The sequence below is a fragment of the Borostomias antarcticus genome (genome assembly GCF_949987555.1).
Source record: "Borostomias antarcticus genome assembly, chromosome: 17".
NCBI classification, from domain to species: Eukaryota; Metazoa; Chordata; class Actinopteri; order Stomiiformes; family Stomiidae; genus Borostomias; species Borostomias antarcticus.
The window spans coordinates 7,395,847-7,410,589 of NC_140250.1; the positions used below are offsets into that span (position 1 = coordinate 7,395,847).

General features: G+C 46.9%; 1 protein-coding gene across 1 annotated transcript in view; it reads left to right on the forward strand.

Moving 5' to 3' along the window:
- Window positions 1–14,743, forward strand: part of adgra3 (adhesion G protein-coupled receptor A3) — a 40,932-nt gene that overhangs the window by 6,311 nt on the left and 19,878 nt on the right. Inside the window, exons 2-3 of the mRNA XM_084451690.1 lie at window positions 5,933–6,004; window positions 13,688–13,759. Of these exons, the coding sequence (XP_084307816.1) occupies window positions 5,933–6,004; window positions 13,688–13,759 (144 nt within the window). The remainder of the gene's footprint in view (window positions 1–5,932; window positions 6,005–13,687; window positions 13,760–14,743) is intronic.

Genomic DNA, 14,743 nt, shown 5'->3' on the forward strand with positions numbered 1-14,743 from the left:
GGATCCCAGCCAACCGTTGCAGCCCCCCAATCCGCAACGGAGGGTTATCAACTGGGCTGGGACTCCCCCTCTCATCGCTAACCAGCAACTGAGCCAATTAAGCTAAAGGTAGTTAGCTAGCTCGATCGTAAATTACTCAAACTGAATAATATGACACCGAAGCACACAGATGCCAATAGTTAGCCTAATCCTGATATAACTAAGACATCTGCAAAAAAATAAATAAATCCATCGACAGATTTAGCTACAATGTCCACGAACATTTAAGCTAGGTTGGCGAATCACTGTTGCCTCAACTTCCACCAATTTTGGCAAACCGGAAACTGTACGGTGACGTGGCGCGTCGTTTCACTCAAATCACCATCTTTTTTCCGTAATAGCATCCTCTCGATGCCTACTACATTTTGGGGGTAATTTTGGAAATATGTAGTACCTACTATATAGTACGCCAGATGTAGCAGGGACAATTTTGATGTAGCATGCTATATCTGGTGTACTATATAGTATGTACTACATACATAGTATGGACATTCGGACACGGCCTCAGAGATTTAGTTGAATGAGATACAGTAGGACCTCGATACAACTTTGCCCAGCTCGAAAAAGTCAACTCAGGGAATCGTGCATTATCTAGTAAGGTCACCCCCTCAGCCAGTTGAATGGCTCTTTGTAGGGGAAGGAAGAGCGATGCTACAGTATGCGCCGTCCAACTGATACCACATGCCAAAGTAATCGGAGAGGAAATGACACGAATGTGTTTACAACTGTCTCCTCCCTCCTGTCTCTGAGGCTCGCATGCAATCTTGTTCCTCCCACTGGGCTAAAGTCATTTTGTGTGCGTGCATATGTGTGTGCTGTTGTGTGTTCCTCCTCATATTTCAGTCTAAACCAACCCGGTGAGCTGGCCATATATAAGCCTCCTGTTTTTTGGTGTACAGTCACCAAGATCGTATTTCTCTCTGAAACTTGTTGAGTGTGAATGGGACCCCTTCCCAGAAGCACCTGGGCTGGTCTCTGAGGCCAAGCACACCTGGCGGCCCAGTGCGGCTGAGCCACGAGGCTCCGGTGTCGGGAAGGGAGGCAGAGAATTCCTGCCCCTCCTGGAAAAGCACATCTGATTTGATGATACAGACGGCCAGCGCAGTAAAAAAAAAAAAAAAAAGCGCCACGGTTCATAGCAGCAGGGCATCATGGGAGTTTGTCAGGTATCCCGCCTTCTGCCGTTGGACGGAATCCCTCACATTTCTAGAATGAACTACAGAGGTTCTTTTGAATTGATGCTTGGTGTGAAACCATGATTTATTGCTGCGTTTTGTACAGACTCATGTTCCTTTATCCATAGATTTGATCTGTTCCAGAGATTCGCATTAATTATGGTGGTGCAGTCATTGTCAGAAGCTAGAACCCTGCCCTGAATCACACGTGATCTGTTTCGCTGCTCTCACATGAAAAGCAGGAGTTGCCGGGCTGGGAGCCTTTGAAGTGTTTGTGTAACTAGTACCCAGGAGTGCACCGTCATGCGTGTCCGGTGGCTGGAAAAGTTTGTTTTTTGGCTTTACAGACAAGCCTCTCTGCTAAAGCAGTGCTCCTGTGTTTGCCTGCCCGTTGTGTGGTGTTAGCAGAGGAAAACCCCAAGTCCCAAAGGCCAGGCGAGACGCGATGCCTTGGTGTTCGGTCAGCTCTTGTCTTTCAACACACATACCTGTTGATCTTTTGTTGTTTTTTCAGATTCTGCTAAACAGAAATGGAATCGCAGCTAAGCTGTTCTTTCAGATGTTTTGTATGTCTTTAAATTACTCGGGCTGTTTGTGATGCTGGCTGGGTTCCACTGACCCGGCAATCTTCTTTTGTCATGTTGTTCTTGGCACGGTGGATCATTTTACTTTCTCTACAGAAGCTACAGCGATGAGCTTTTTCTATACATCCTCCTAATACCTTGGCTCGCTGGAGCTGAAAGGGGATGTTGTTAGACATCTTAACTGCGTGAGAGTGATTCAGCCCAGTCAGCGCTTGCATGACAACTCTCCTTTTCTGTCCAGGTCTGGAAAGGGGGTATACCAGACAGGCCATTCTTTTGTATTCAGCTCTTGTGAGGAGCAAGGGAGTCCAACACTGCCAAGTCATAACTCGGTTAAGGGCTAACCCATGCAGCCTTGTGACCTCCAGTTCAGGATCAGGATGTGGGGAGGTCAACATGGTGTGGTAATTAAGTTATACTCCACACTGTATTGTTAGCATAGCCTTCACTGTGAGAGGTATACAGCAATCTCTGAGAGAGATATACTATACAACAATCCCTGAGCAATATGTTTTTTCTAGACAGGCAAATCTCAGCCAGCTTAAAGTAGGGCCCAGCGGTGTCTTGAGCAGCGCAGCTATTGACCTTGCTTTTTGTTTTACCGCCCGGCTATTCCGTTCTCTCGGCTCACACTGCGAGTTGCTTCAGCAGTGTTTTACGAGCTTCGCCACAGTAAGACACATTTTCACTCCCTCTGGTTCCAAAGGGAATGGCCTGACTCCAGGCTGTTCTTTGTTAAAGCTTCCCGAGCATAAAAGAAGTGTTGAGAGAGAGAGAGAGCAGTTGGTTTTTTTCCAACCCTGTGTCTGTGAGGGAGTTGTGTAGCGGCTGGCTAGCCTTTTAAGTCCATCTCGGGTGGAAGTAGTGCGCTTACAACCTGAGGCTTATTCTTTGCCTTCACAGGCTTGATCTTCTCAAGCTAATAGGACGCATTGCTCCCTTCCAGACCGATGGGTCAGATATACTCTCCTTGCAGAAAGGATTACCAAATAAAGTTATACTGATGATGTTTCGGTATGTCAGTTCCAGGAGTAAGCAGAGCTTATTTTCAGTTTGCACGAAAAGCTGACATTTGCATTAAGTCAGGGCTTGTACTACTGATCGTCTCGACTGATGTGATATTTCGGTTACGGCGAGGCAAGAAGAAATTCTGTTTTTTGGGGAGGACACCTCGGCGGCAGACGCACCTCGTCTTGCATTACCTGTGATTTATGCCACGTACTTTAGAGCACATTATGTGAGATGTGCAGATCCCGCTGCTATTAGTCCCTGGCTCTGGCCCATGCAGGGATCTTATCTGAGCATCTAGATAAGGCCCCAGCTCCCATCCTCCACCCCTCCCCACCCCAGCCCTAAACCCGACAGGAATGCCACTGGCTTGAGACCCGAGGTAGACGCTCTGAATGCAGACGCTGTGGAAGTTGGCCATGGCGCAGATGTCCTGGAGGCGGAGGAGGCTGTTGTTCTGTTCACATGACGGTAGACACCCTGGGCTCGTTGCAGACAGACGCTCATTACTACAGACACACAGAGAATCTGGGCAGTTTCTCTGGATTGGGGATTACACAGGCCGTCCTCTGTGGCTGACGGATTGCGCCATCGCACAGCTGCCTGGGCGTCCGTGGTTCCGTCCTGCTGCTTATGCTGCTCCCCTCTCACTGAGGTCACACTTCAGTCATGGGAGAGAGGAATAGAGAGAGAGAGAGGGAAGGAGGGTGATCGGAAGAGGGAGGGTGAGTGAGGGGTGGAGAGGGAGTGAGGGGGGGAGAGAGAGAGAGATAGGGAGGGAGGGTGAGGGAGAGAAAGGGGGAGCAAAAAACAGGCTCATGACTCTCAGGAGGAGCCTCTTATGAAGAATTTATTTTGACAGTCGGAAAGTCACAAGGTTGGAGCATATTTATGCAGCTGGACTTCATAATGCCTCACAGTTTGTGTGTGTTTATATGGCACAGCTGTTTTTATTCGCAATACACAGTTTAACCCCAACTATACTGTTCTATGAGAATAGCATGGGTATTTGAGGCTAAACATTATTAATTTAAGCCGGATGTGAGGTTCAATGGGTGTTAAAAAAATAATAATAAATCCACATTTTATACATAATTTAGGAGCAAAGCAACCATCACTCATGGGGTACATACAAGTGTTCCTCTGGATACCCAGACCGTATGATAAAGTCATCACCTATAAATCTACGCCACACCACTCACTTCTCAGCGCAAATGAGAACTTTGTGACCAAACCTTTTGTATGAGGACACCGTGTCTCTGTCTAGATCATCAGGACTTGTTGAGAGAGAGAGAGAGAGAGAGAGAGAGAGAGAGAAAAAGAAAGAGAGAGAGGGAGAGAGAGAGAGGGAGAGAGAGAGCAGTGACTAGAGTAGACTTTGCAGTCTCTTACCTCACTGAGGCAGGACATCTGGACTCAGCAGCCTGCGCAGGCCAGCCGCGAAACACAGGAAGCGTTTGTGCTCTCCGAGGGGTTGGGAGTGGAGAGAGCGTATCAGGCGAGTCTCTCTATCAGCCAAACCCTGCAATAAAGCGACCGCTCAACACCCCATAATGACTCCAGTATGGCCGGGGGTTGTGGGTGCTGCTGCCTGTGTGTGTGACCCACCACATCCCCGCCCCACAAGCGAGAATATAGTGACCGCAAGCCAGCTCAGTCTTCCCCTCGGCAGTTTACATCACTGGTCAATTATCAAGACTTTGGGGTGAGGCCTCAGGCATATGGGGACAGGAGGTTGAGCATAGGGAACTGCAGGATCGGTGATGAAGACACTTGTCTTGGGAGATGTTTTCAAGCCCAAGTTGTGAATGTGTGTGTGTGGGAGAGTGTACCTGCCCGTCAGGTCCTTAGCTAACATTTGTATGTTTTTTTTATGTATTATTTGGTATAATGTATATAATGTATTTTAATTATTGTAGTGCTCATGCCATCTGCCCCAGAGACTTTGGTTGGAAATTAGCCAATTTGGCTAAACCAGCATGTTTACAGAAATGTTCCTTAATGTGCACTGTCTCTGAATGTTAAACTATTAAATAAATGTGGATCATCCAAGTTTAAGATGAGCAAGGCCTTTTCACTTGAGATGCAATGGTTTGAATGATGGGAAAGAATACATGAAGATGTGACATGAATAAGTCTGCCCTCCACGTGCACATTACTTGCCTTTTTTCTACTTTTAATCAGGTCAGTGGCAGGTGTAACTGTTCCATCTGAACAAAGCTTGCTTTTGTTAGATTGTGTCTAGAGGTAATTCAATACGGGTTTATGATTCTTGCTACACATGGAGGTCCAAATTGCTTTCAAGCTAATGACAGTATTTCCAAACCATTTTTGTCTTTATCTCTTCTTAGCACATCTTCAGAAGCATTCCTGATTTGTGCATTTGTCCCTCATGAAACGACAGGCTAATTTCTAGTTGTCAACACCATTATTGTTCCAAGTTCAAGACCAGACACTCAAAGTTACCCCTGTCTATCATCAAGGGTTACATCAGTGACTTCACGTGGCACTCAAAACAATCTCAAAGTGAGTCACCAGTGCATTGGATCAGCTTATCATACCTCGATCCATCAAAGCGGAAGGAGGTTTGTGGAAAGTATGCACCTTATCGCCTCTTGGCTACCTGGCTGAGCTGTACCCTGTCGAGGCACATGCTACCAATTTAGCATCATGAAAGAATAGCGGGCAGAAGATAAAGTTGTTTTCTCCCTTCTCTTCCTGGCATTGGGGAACATTCCATGAATGGAGCAGTGAGATCACTACTCATAAAAGGGCATGGTTTGTCAACCTGGGAGTTCTTTCTGTGCTCTTGAATTTACATGGCCTCCTTTTATGAAGTAAAATAATAGCCTCCTTTTACTAAGTAATAAACAAGCTGTAGTCAATAAATTAGTAGATTCTCGCATAATTCAGAGTTAATATTTCTTGCAGTGTATACATTTGTGATTGTGGTATGTTTTGCCACATTTAGGCCAGTGTGACAGCCTCTTCAAAATTGTTGACACACCTAGTTGTTGACAAATAACTTGTCAATGACCATCTTTTACGTTGGTGTGGGATGACCCCTTTCACATGATATTAACTTGTTTTACAGTTTTCAGTAACGTCTCCTTTTTTTCCTTGCAGGATTTTAAGCAACAACAAAATTCATGAATTAAGAAATGGATCCTTCTTTGGGCTGTCTACGTTGGAGAGATTGTGAGTATTTTTCCTTCAATGGCATATCGTAGCCTATGCCTGTGATTGGATAGCATTAGCAGTTCATATAATTTATGCTATCTTGAAATCTTTGTCCACTGAATTCCAAGCTGAAACCGAGCCACTCTGATCTCTTGTGATTTATGTTGTTGTTTTGTTTGTAATTCACATGTGAAAAGTAATAGATTTGGTAAAATGTGTTAGACTGTTATAGTTCTGCGAAGTAGAGGCCAGTGGATGTTGAAAAAAAACTGTTGACAGTTGAAAACTGTATGTCGGCTTCATGCCATTGAAACATCCAGGTCGTGCAGGACTGGAAGGCAGACGGCCCATGTTAAGGATATCAGTCAGTGGGGGGAAGGCACTAGAGAAGGGTTAATTATAGACACATGGCCTCCAGGGCTGACTATTGTTTGACAGCGAGATGCTCTCACCACAGTCCTGAGGACATCCGGATAAGGGGAGCCTAACTCAGAGTTATGTATGAGTGCTGAACTGACCCCATTACGGTCCAGTATTACAAAACAAGGCCCATGTAATCTACAGAAGACACGATGAGGCCCAACAACTAGTCGTAGACAACATTTTTTTGGACTGTTTTTTTTTTTTTAAACTGTGTAATTTTTCTGTGGTAGTGAAGAAGTGTATCTTGGAAAAGGTTTTCCTTTAGATAGAGAACTTCTTGAGAGAAATCTTGAAATCTAGAGAAAAGAGGATCTAGAATTGAGCCTGGACAGGGGGAGCGCAGAGGCAGATGAACTGTACTGGGGAGCGCAGAGGCAGATGAACTGTACTATCTCTCTGCGTCAATAGACAGAGAAGACAGTTATTGAGGTATAGTGTACTTTCTGCTATGTCAATATTGAACGCGGTTCCTTGGAACGATCGCGCGAACCACGAAAAGATGTTGCTTCTGCCACAGAGTCAAAGCATTTCGACTGTGGGGCTTTGGAATCGCATCGGCTCACGTTTCCCCCGAGATTCCCGGGAAACGCTTTGGGCCTGTGTGTGTGGACCGTGAGTGATTTATCACTCCGGAATGGCTTCATGCAGATAAAATAACCAGACCTTTAATAGCCTAGCTTTTACCCAAGGCTACAATAACACACGATTGCATGGTGGAGGAATGCGAAAGGGCATATTTTCCATGTCATTCTTCCAGGTCTTGTTAAAAAAGGGCCAGGAGTATGTGTGAGGTATACTAGGGCCTTTCTTGGCTACAGTACACCATCTGGTATTAATTGGGGAAACTAAATCTGAGGGGTTGAAAGTTGAGTGGAGCAAACTGTGCCCCTAATTTATCACAGTGGAATTTTGAGTTTACTTACAGAACGATAGTCAACACAAACATGCTCTTGTCTGGTTGTTGAGTGTGTTAGGATCTCCATGGCTCTGTCTGGTTTAGTCAGTGTGTTGGGTTCTCCGTGGCTCTGTCTGGTTTAGTCAATGTGTTGGGTTCTCCGTGGCTCTGTCTGGTTTAGTCAGTGTGTTGGGTTCTCTGTGGCTCTGTCTGGTTTAGTCAATGTGTTGGGTTCTCCATGGTTCTGTCTGGTTGAGTCAGTGTGTTGGGTTCTCCATGGTTCTCTCTGGTTGAGTCAGTGTGTTGGGTTCTCCATGGTTCTGTCTGGTTGAGTCAGTGTGTTGGGTTCTCCATGGTTCTGTCTGGTTGAGTCAGTGTGTTGGGAACTCCATCTCCAAGTTTTCCCTCCATTTTATATCACCCCTTGCCTCCCTACCACCACAGCCCCAATTCAGTATTAAGAGCTTTGTTTTTTTTCCCCTGATACTCCAAGCCTATACCAACGTCATAACATGACTCGCAAAAGTGCAACTGAACAGAAGCAGATTTCATGCTTGTATTCTCCCTCAAAACACTCTGTGGGTCTCTGGTTAGGGCTCTGGTAAGGGCTGTCAACTTTGGAGTGGAGGAGAGACAGAGGCGAAAATGCTTCTTAAATTGACAGCCCTAAGCTAACTACTAGCACAAGAACGTTGGTGGGACGAGAGTTGGAGCGAGCAAAACACTGACTAGGATGATGTAGCCTACGTTTGGTAGCAAACAGCCAAAAGATGTTTAAGCCATTTCAAGTTGTGATTGACTTTGGTAGGCTACTATCACCCTCTAGTTTATTATGGTACAAAATTGATCTTTATAAAACCGAATTGGAACTGGTTTTCAAGAGTTTATGGGTGTGGCCTAGAACGCGAAAATTAAACCATTTCAGAATGTGAAAGTGAAACCTAAACTTGGGCAAATTGACATGAGCCATGATAATTTAATTATGTGTGGGTTTATTTTATGAACAAATACTCAGCTAGGAAGCTAAACAATCTTTCAAGCTTACATGAATACATGAGTAGCAGGAGGCAAAAGTTGGACAATAAGGGAATGACTGTCGGGCGCATTGCTCAGCTTGTCACCGGTAGATATAGACTATGCAATTATTCCACCAAGGGGTTGAGAACGAATAGCATTCAGTATTCGCTCGTTTATACCAGAGTATTCAAAGCCTGTAAAATGGTATTCGGGACAGCCCTAAATACTCATCGTATCAAGTAGGGTACAGTCATCATATCAAACCTGCCCCATGTTAGATAAATGGTTGTGATTGGTCTGACCAGTATCTGGTCGGGTGGAAATCAGTTAGAATGGGTGTATGTCCAGACTAATCTGTGGAGATAAACAGAATGTGAGCTCACATGATCAGGATAGCTACACCAGGTTAGCATTACATACCACACACACACACATTATACCAAACTAGCATTACACACCACCCACACACGCACGCACGCACACACACACACATTACAGACATACCAGTGATAAGACACAGACCATATTCTGTCATGGCATGAAATGCCACATCAGTTGCTTACTGCCAGTAAGCTGTTGAAATGCCAGAGCAAATTAAATCAAATCAATGTAGGTTGGACTGACGCATCTTTTAAGAAATGTACTTATTTTACATTCTAGCTGTTCAGAAAGTTCTGGAAGTTCACTCCGATTGATTTGTAAAGTTGCAAACCGTGTGCTTTGAGCCGTGCAAGAGCCGGCTATGTCCTTATCCGACCCTAGTATTTTTACACATCAGCTACCAGATAGTACTAGCCTCGCGTCACCAGTCTCTCCTCGGGGAGGAGAGCCTGGTATCTATTTACTTCACTGCCTTAAGCCCGCCCCATCATCTGGCTCGAGCCTGTAGAGCCCCCCTCCAACTTCCACTTGCTTTATTTTTCCTTAACCAGTAGTTCTCCTCGCATCTTCTTTTACAATTTTCGTCGGTGTTATGCCTGGTGATGCCATTGAGAATGTTATCTACTCGAAACTTCACCATGTGCAGCCTTCAGTAAAAACATTACAACAACTGTTCTTCCAGTCCAGACTGGATGATTATGCGATGTGTCATCGCGCTTCCGCTCTAGACCGGCGAAACAACACGGAACGAGAAACGCCCCAGACTAGATAGTACACAAGATGGTAATCTCCCTCCCCTTTTCTAAATTGGGTCAGATGCTGGAATATCGAGGCCCTTATGATAAATTGAAGCTTTTTCTGACTGGGTGAGTGCAAACAGCTTTGATCCTCCTCCCACGCAGAGAAAGCCTTCAGGGACACTTCTGCCCTCTGCAAACGGCCAATCATGTGGGCTCTGGAGGAGCTGCGCCGCTGTGGTAAAGAGCACAGCCAGTGGCGCTTTTACCTCAGGAAGCAGCTCCCATTGTGATTTCCCCCCCTGCCCCCCCTCAGACTGTCATCCAATGAGGCACGCTGCTTTGTCATTGTAATGAAGCCAAGCCCAGGCCAGAGGTGTCGACTGTGTGATTCACAGAGACAATGCTGCTAGCCTGGCTGCATGCAGGAGTGAGGCACCCCCTCTTTCTTCTCTCTCTCTCTCCACCTCTCTCTCTCTCTTCCTCCCTCTCTCTCTCCTTCTCTCTCTCTTCCTCCTCTCTCTCGCTCTCTCTCCCTCCTTCTCTCCCTCTCTCTCTCTCCCTCCTTCTCTCCCTCTCTCTCTCTCTCTCTCTCTCTCCCCCTCTCTCTCTCTCTCTTCCTCCCTCTCTCTCCTTATCTCTCTCTCCTCTCTCTCTCTCTCTTCCTTCTCTCCCTCTCTCTCTCTCCCTCCTTCTCTCCCTCTCTCTCTCTCTCTCTCTCTCTCCCCCTCCGATCTGACCACAGTCAACAACAAAATACTCTAGCCTCTGTCTTGGTCTGTCTAGGCTAGTGAGGCGATGTCATGCCGCTCTCTCTCCTTCCTCCTCTCTCTCCACCACCTCCCCTCCGTTCCTCCACGGCCAACACAAAGAGGGCACTCTGCCTCTGTCTGTCTCCGTGCAGCGGCGTCCAGCTGGCTGTGAGTGGCAGGCAGGGAGGCGGTAGAAATCGATTAGCCCAGTCCCTCTTCACGCCGTGAAATCACAGAGTATAGTTACAGTCCTGGGGAGGCCGCAGCATTCTGACAGGGCCAGAGATGTCCTGGCAGCGTCGAGGCCCACAGAATCTCTGTGATTAGAACTCCATTCTGAAATATGGACCCTGCCAGCGAAGCTGCTGTCACATGGCAATCCCCGGCTCTGTATGTCCTGTCCTGTATCGCTGTGGTGGGAGTTCCTTTTCTTACAAATGGAGCAGAGATAATTCTCTAGTTCCGCGAAAGATTTGGCGTGGCTGTGAGGTGGCGCAGCGGCCACACCGGTGCATTATGGGCCGGCCATGTTTATGCAAGTCACAGAAATGTGGTTCCATTTTTACTGTCAAAATACATAGTTTTCCAGGACCACAACCAGACTCTAGCATTTTAGATTCATATGAAAACATAGTGCCAGTTTCAAAACTTCTGTCTTGTGGTTTTTGTTGGGGTGATTTTTGGAAGATTTGAGGAAAGCGGTCTTTAGACCGGAGCTTAGACTCTTGTGATGTGGTAACAAGGAACCACTCATCGCTCCAGGGAGCCTTGTTTTAGCTTTTCTCTTGATTGCGGAAAGGATTTTTTTTTTCTCTCTTTCAAACTTGAAAAACAACTTCATGCCAATATGAATTTTATGGGAGACCTGCCAGAGGGAAAAACAAACTGTGTCCTCTCTGTGCCAAATGGAAATTACAAAGATAGATCACGCGTTCCACCTTGAGAATGACAAGTCCAAAACGCTTATCAGATCACATCTGTTTTGATCGGCAGCGTTTGCGTACTTAGCTTTTGCAGAACTGTTGTTCCTGTTTGGCAGCCTGGGTTCCAGGAGCGTTCTGGAACCCCCTCAAGCTCTTTTGAGCTAAATTAACTCAGACTTTATTATCCAGCCATTTCCAATCTAGCACGGCTAGCACACCTGGCATATTGCTGCAAAGGGGGGAGTCTGAAAGTGCCACGTTGTTTGTGGTCGTCAACAGTTTGGGAACTTGAGGGGGGAGTTTGGGAGCGTTTCGAGTATAGTCTAATACCAAGTTATGTTACCTAATGTTGTCCACAAGACGGGCCAACTCTGACAGAACTCGATCTTATTTCTTCCCTTCCTCTGCCATTGCCTCAGTGGCGTGTTCATAGACATACGTGTTTAAGCATGTGAATGGTTTTCACACCTCAACCTCCACTCTGTCACTTAACACTGATAGAGGTGTGAAGTGGTGATAGTGGCGTACTACAGGGGCTGTCCGCCAGTCAGATTCTGACTCTAGAAGACAGACCGTTCTCCCTGCCAGCTCAAGCCTCAAAGAGAACAGGAACCTCACCAGGAGCTAAACGCCTGCCTTAGCACAAACACTGTTCTCTTCTACACTCAGAGACCTCTTAGAACTGACCCCCGAAGCTGTCAAGTCCGAGGAAGTTGCCCGCCACGTGCACACTAGCATCAACAGTCAATGATGAGAACACTCTGATCCGCAGTTAGAAACCCAGTCTATAGGACAATCACCGGACTGTTCCTCCCTTCTCCAAGGATCCCGGCTCCTTTGAGGAAGTGGAACAGAGACGTCGGCGAGATTGATTCTGGTGCTGGGCCTCGTGCCGCTGGCCCCGCTGGTGGTCTGACACCCATCAGAGGGTTGGCGCGGACCCAGCCTGGCACCGCCGCCGTGCCAGATCAAGGCAACCGATGAATATGAGCTGAACCCGGCGCCAGCCTGCCCTCCTTAAAGCCCTGAAAGAATGGTCACAATGTGGACCTATGAGTAACCTAAGATACCGCCACCGACTTCAAACACACTCAACTCCTATATCATGTTTTTTTTATCCTTTTCTTTTTTCAATTTTAGCTGAAATACCCAGAACTTTTAATTAAACGTCTGGAAGGCTCTGCCGGGGTAAAGATAATTATCTCAAGAAATTAGCCATGGTGGCGTACCGTTTCGGCACCGGTACAACAATCATTCACTTCCCTCCCTAGCCCCTCTGGCAGGTGGTTCCCTCAACACTCTACGCTATAGCAAAGCCAAGTCTGCCAGCACACATCAAACACTGTAGCCAGTGATAGGTTTTTTTATCTGTCTGATCCCTCTGTAGCCCCCCCTGCCTTACCCACCTCCCCCCCCTTCAGGTGACAGCTCCTCAACATCAAACGTCCCCGTCAAGAGTTACCCAGAGGCCTTTGTGTCGGCTCAGGTGGCGACCCGTGAGCATCTCCGCCTCAGACTGTATAATGAGTGACTCGACAGGAACAGCGCAGGCCAGCGCTGCAGGTGTCCTCCGGCCACAGCCTTTGAACTTGGCTGAGACAGGAGTGTGTGTGTCTGTGTAGCTGTGTGTGTGTGGCCCAAGCTGGCGGCGATGGGAGTAACACAGTCATGATTGATTAGGGTGTCTCGTGGCCAGCCCCAGGTGTGTGGGCTAGAGTCCCCTGAGAGGAGAGCGTTCACGCCGCAGGGTCACCGCGCGGAACGAACGACCGTGGCACCAGGGGTCAATGAGGTCGCGCAGCAATATGAGCTGAATATGGCGGTTCACCTTCCCACTTCCCACCCCACACTTCCTGAAGTCTTGCTGAGGTGTACATTGTCTGGCCTCCACTCCCAAAAAAGCAAATCAGAAGTGCTTCAAGTCATTGCTGCCCAAAAAATAGTAAATGTTGAAAAGTGCTTAGAACATGTGAATGGAATTTTTTGGATACATGTCAGTTATGCGCTTATTGAATAATGCCATGCAACAGCTTTTTAAGATGTACATTAGGGCTGCACGATTATGACAAAAGATAATAATTGCGATTATTTGCTTCAAAATGGTAATTGCGATTAATAATTGTGATTAATATTTAATATATAATATTAATATATAATAACCAAAATGATCCCAAATCACAGATGTTGATCCCTTTCTTGCTACTAACTCACTGACCTCGTTTTCGCTCATTTTTTCACTACTCATGGCTGCAGGTACTCTTGTGACACTTGTCTTGACCTACTGCTGTCTGTCTTCTCAGTGAAATTGCTGCGCACAGCGCGCTCAGCGGGAACGCATGTGATTGGTCAGACAGCATAGGCGCCTGTGATTCGACCGTGTAGTCCTAGCACACTCAATTCAAAGCAAAATTATTAATCACATTAATTGCGGCCTTTTGCGATTAGTTAATTGCGGAGGTCATAATCGCGATTTCGATTAATTCACGATTAATTGTGCAGCCCTAATGTACATATTTTTTTGTTGGGTTGCTATGTGCTTTCTTGTGGCTCAACGGTCTTTTCATGCCTTGCAGGGACATGAGGAACAACATCATCAGCCGCATCGAGCCGGGAGCGTTCATCGGACTGCTGGCCCTCAAGAGACTGTGAGTGATCGCCGGACAGCAGTCAGGACCATTTATAGCCGTCGCTAAATGCTCGAATGATATCATTGGTCACGTTCCTGCCAGTGTGGACTCATATGTGCACGTGGCCTGCGTAGATCTTGTGGCCAAATGGGATCCATTTCCGTGCAATGAAATTGGGCACACATTTACACCAATGGACATTGGGAGTACACCAGTCCTGTCTTTACCCAAGCGTCTGCTGTGCCTGTAACACTCTGCCTGACTGTCTCTAGGTGTCTATTAGGGCGGGCTTGACTGTCTTTGAGTGTCTATAGGTCTGGCCTGACTGTCTCTAGGTGTAGGCCTAGCCTAACTGTCTCTAGGTGTCTATAGGTCTGGCCTGACTGTCTCTAGGTGTAGGCCTAGCCTAACTGTCTCTAGGTGTCTATAGGTCTGGCCTAACTGTCTCTAGGTGTAGGCCTAGCCTAACTGTCTCTAGGTGTCTATAGGTCTGGCCTAACTGTCTCTAGGTGTCTATAGGCCTAGCCTGACTGTCTCTAGGTGTCTATAGGCCTAGCCTGACTGTCTCTAGGTGTCTATAGGCCTGGCCTAACTGTCTCTAGGTGTAGGCCTAGCCTAACTGTCTCTAGATGTCTATAGGTCTGGCCTAACTGTCTCTAGGTGTCTATAGGTCTGGCCTGACTGTCTCTAGGTGTCTATAGGCCTAGCCTGACTGTCTCTAGGTGTCTATAGGCCTGGCCTAACTGTCTCTAGGTGTCTATAGGCCTGGCCTGACTGTCTCTTAAGTGTCTATAAGTGGCGTCTGTACAGCCCTGCTCTATTCCTACGTCCTCAAGCACACTTTGGCTCTTTGCCAGAGCCTACTTCAGACTGCCTGAGGCCCTATCTACTTTCACACACGCAAGGAAAGGGGGATGGGTGTGTGTGTGCGCGTAACTGTGTGTGGCTTTGTGTGTGTGTGTGTGTGTGTGTGTGTGTGTGTGTGTGTGTGTGTGTGTGTGT